We start from the raw sequence: 3,116 nt of genomic DNA on the forward strand, positions 1-3,116 counted from the left end.
GCGCCCGCCCGCCCCCCCCTCTGTCGCTTCGCAAACAAAAAAACAAAATAAAACCACGCAAAAGAGAAAGCGAGGCCAAAAAACGATTGCGTAAACGGCGTCACAAAGCCCGCCGGTTTTGATCGACAATCGTGAGATTGACCGCCGTCGACCAGAGAATTGACGGCAGCATGCAGACGATGTGCCAGCTTGCACGGCGCTCGCGCCGCGCCGGCTGGCTCATCGAGCGCGCGCTCTGGCGCCATCCGGGCCACGCGCGGCGCCGCGCGTGCCGCGCGCCACTCGCTCCGGCTGGCAGTACAGCGCCAAAGCCGCCTCGCAAACACCGCGCACAGCACCAGCATGCTGCCCACCAGGCAGCAGAGTGCTGCACCGGCGTGCAGCGGATGCTGCGGCGCTGCGGCGCCGCCTCCCCGCCCTGTCCACGGAGCAGGCGAGCGGCGGCACGGCCTTCCACCAGCTGCAGGAGGTGCGCACCTCCCAAAGGAAGCACCAGATGCACCTTCAGCACACGCAGCTTTACGCAGCGCAGCACACGGGCTACGCCACGCAAAGCCGACCCTCAGTCTGCCCAAGAGGCTGTCTGCGGAAGGCCTGGCAGCGCGTACTCGCCTCCTCCGCGGCCATGCCCTCCGCCCGGGCGAGCGAGGAGCGGGGACACAACCATTTCTGGAATCGTGTGTCCCCGAAGGAGAAAATTTTTTTTGCACTTTTTCAAAACAAATCTTACACTCACACACTCCTTTGGCTGGCGGGCGCGGGGCGCGAAAAAAAGAAATTTCGCTCAAGTGACCTTACCAGCGCTCGGCGAAGGCCGCGAAAAAGCAGGGGTGCGAAATCGCTGCTGCGTCAGGACGCGGGCACTTTGCGAGAAGCTGATCATGCCCGGTCATCCTCACCCCCCGAAGCAGCTGTGGCCGCGATTTCAGCCGGTCTCGTGACCGCCCCGCCCCGGCAGGCGCGCGTTTGAGCGAGGCCGTCGTGCAGCGCACCGAGAAGGGGCCGGTCGCGCGCAGCGCCACGCCGCAGGCGTCCGCCGGAGGCCCGCCGGAGGCTGTATGCGGCGGCCACTTCCCCTCGGTCTTTCGCCGCGCTCCGGCCGCTCCTTGGCTCCTGGGCGTCTCTCCGAGCGGCTTTGCGCGCCCCCAGCGCGCTGTCGAGGCTGGCAAAGGGGAAGACGCGCGCAGCGCCGCGCAGGCGCTCCGCCGATCAGCGCCCGGCCGCAGCGCGCAGCGCAAGGCTGGTCGCCGGCCGACGGAGACCCCGTAGGGCTGCCGGAGGCTCTTTGGGCCGACACAGTCATGCTGCCTTTTTCCCGCAGGGCTGGTCTCCGGCACGCGGACAACAGCGCGCTCTCGCCGGCGCGCTCTCGGCCATACGCGAGCAGGCCCCCCTCGCTCACGACCCCCCTTCATCACACGCAGGTGAAGCTCGGGCGGTGGCATGGGAGGGGCGAAGCCGTGGGCGTGCCACAGCGATGCAGGGGCTGGCTGTGGGCCTCCGGGCTCCGTCGGGCTCGCGTCTCCTCGGCCATCACGTGCCTACTTTGCGCCGCAGCGTGTCTGTCCGGCCCCTGTTCGTCCTTATTATTCCATATACCATTATTATTCTAAGAAATATTCTTTTGTCGTTTGAAAATCCTACCCCCTAGACTGAGAGAAAGATTTTTAGCAATACCAAACAAATCTAACACTCACACGTCATTTGGTTGGGGCCTGGAGCCCTGTTCACGCGCGCGCGAGACGTGCAGACAGGGTTGCCAGGTGAGAGCGAATGGCGCGGTTCACGCCTCGCACAACAGAGAGAGAGATGCGCTCTGCATGGTGGGACATAAAAGAGAGCGAGTACTTGGGCGAGTAGGCCGTGCGGTCGACGCTGCCGCGCGCGACTTTGCGCGCGAGGCGGCGCAGCTTGAGAACGGCGGTGGGCGAGAAGCCGCCGCCGAACGTCTCGTGGAGCAGCAGGTTGTTTGTTTGTTTTGCTTTCGCAGCACTAAAGGTACATAAACAGGGCAACAGGGCAACTCCGTGCACTGACGGTCGGCCGTCAGAAAACACGCCTGCGTGGATCGCGTCACACCAATCCTCGCTCCCCAAAGCGGCCAAAGGATATCCACCTCGAGAACTCGAGAGAGTACATAAACACTTCACAGCCTTGTTATTGAGAAGAAAATACCTCCTATGGCGCTGTGCGCTGGCCTGTGAGAGGTTGAGGTGCGAGCCCTGTTCACACCGACCTAAATTTACCCAGGCGCCCCCCCCTATCGCCCTGCTGGCACAGCTAGCAATTCCTCGCCCTGCGGCCGCAAAGAGGGCCGAAAACTCGGCGTCTTGCTGCGGCGGCGCGACCGGCCACTCGCGATGTCCACAATGCGGCACTTTGTGCTCAAGGCAGAGGCACGCAGGCTCTACCGAGAGGCGTGCACAAGCAGCAGCAGCGCTGCTGTTCTCTCCCTCCCGGCTGGCCCTCCGCCGTCCTCTCCGCCATCGCTTCCGCCCTCCGTCCGCCCTCAGCCCTTTCGGCTGGCTGCTCTGCGCCTGCAGCGCCGCCGCCCTTAGCGCCGCCGCCCTCAGCGCTGCCGCCCTCACGCCGACTCACCGCCGCCGCACTCACCGCCTCCGCCCTCACGCCGCCGCGTCCACCGCCGCCGCACTCACCGACGCGCCTGAGGCGTGCGGCCGCTGGGTAGGTGCTGCGTGCGCTGAAAGGCGTCGAGCCAGACACGGCCGCGGGCGTGCGAGAGGCGGCGCGTGAGCGATTCGCGAGCCGCACTAGATGCTCTCTCAGTCACCTCGCAACATCGCTGCCTCAGCAACAGCAGAGGCCACCGTCGCCACCGCAGCAACCCTCTAGACGTGCCGTCGCAGCAGCTTCAGCCCCAAACGCCTCAGTAACTATCGCCGCCGCCACGGAACCAGCCTTGCCCGCCGTAGTAGTCCTCGCCGCAGCCGCTGCCCTCCCCGCCTAACCAGCAGCGTACTTCAGGCCGCGCTTGAGTGCCATGTGCTTTGAGGGGCAAGTATAACGTGCTCGCAGGCGGACCACGCTAACGAGACCGACGTGGAGCGGATCCGGATTCTGCTCGTGGACGGCGAGGCCCAGCCGAGATTGGCCGA

General features: G+C 65.3%; 1 protein-coding gene across 1 annotated transcript; it reads left to right on the forward strand.

Moving 5' to 3' along the window:
* Positions 1-625: 625 nt before the first annotated feature.
* EMIHUDRAFT_246212 (hypothetical protein) lies at positions 626-1,269 on the forward strand (the record flags this gene model as incomplete). The annotated part of the gene is made up of 3 exons (XM_005767394.1): positions 626-677; positions 814-888; positions 959-1,269. The coding sequence occupies 3 exons, from the start codon at positions 626-628 to the stop codon at positions 1,267-1,269; spliced, it is 438 nt and encodes a 145-aa protein (XP_005767451.1).
* Positions 1,270-3,116: the final 1,847 nt, after the last annotated feature.

This window comes from Emiliania huxleyi (genome assembly GCF_000372725.1).
Source record: "Emiliania huxleyi CCMP1516 unplaced genomic scaffold EMIHUscaffold_497, whole genome shotgun sequence".
Taxonomy (NCBI): Eukaryota; Haptophyta; order Isochrysidales; family Noelaerhabdaceae; genus Emiliania; species Emiliania huxleyi.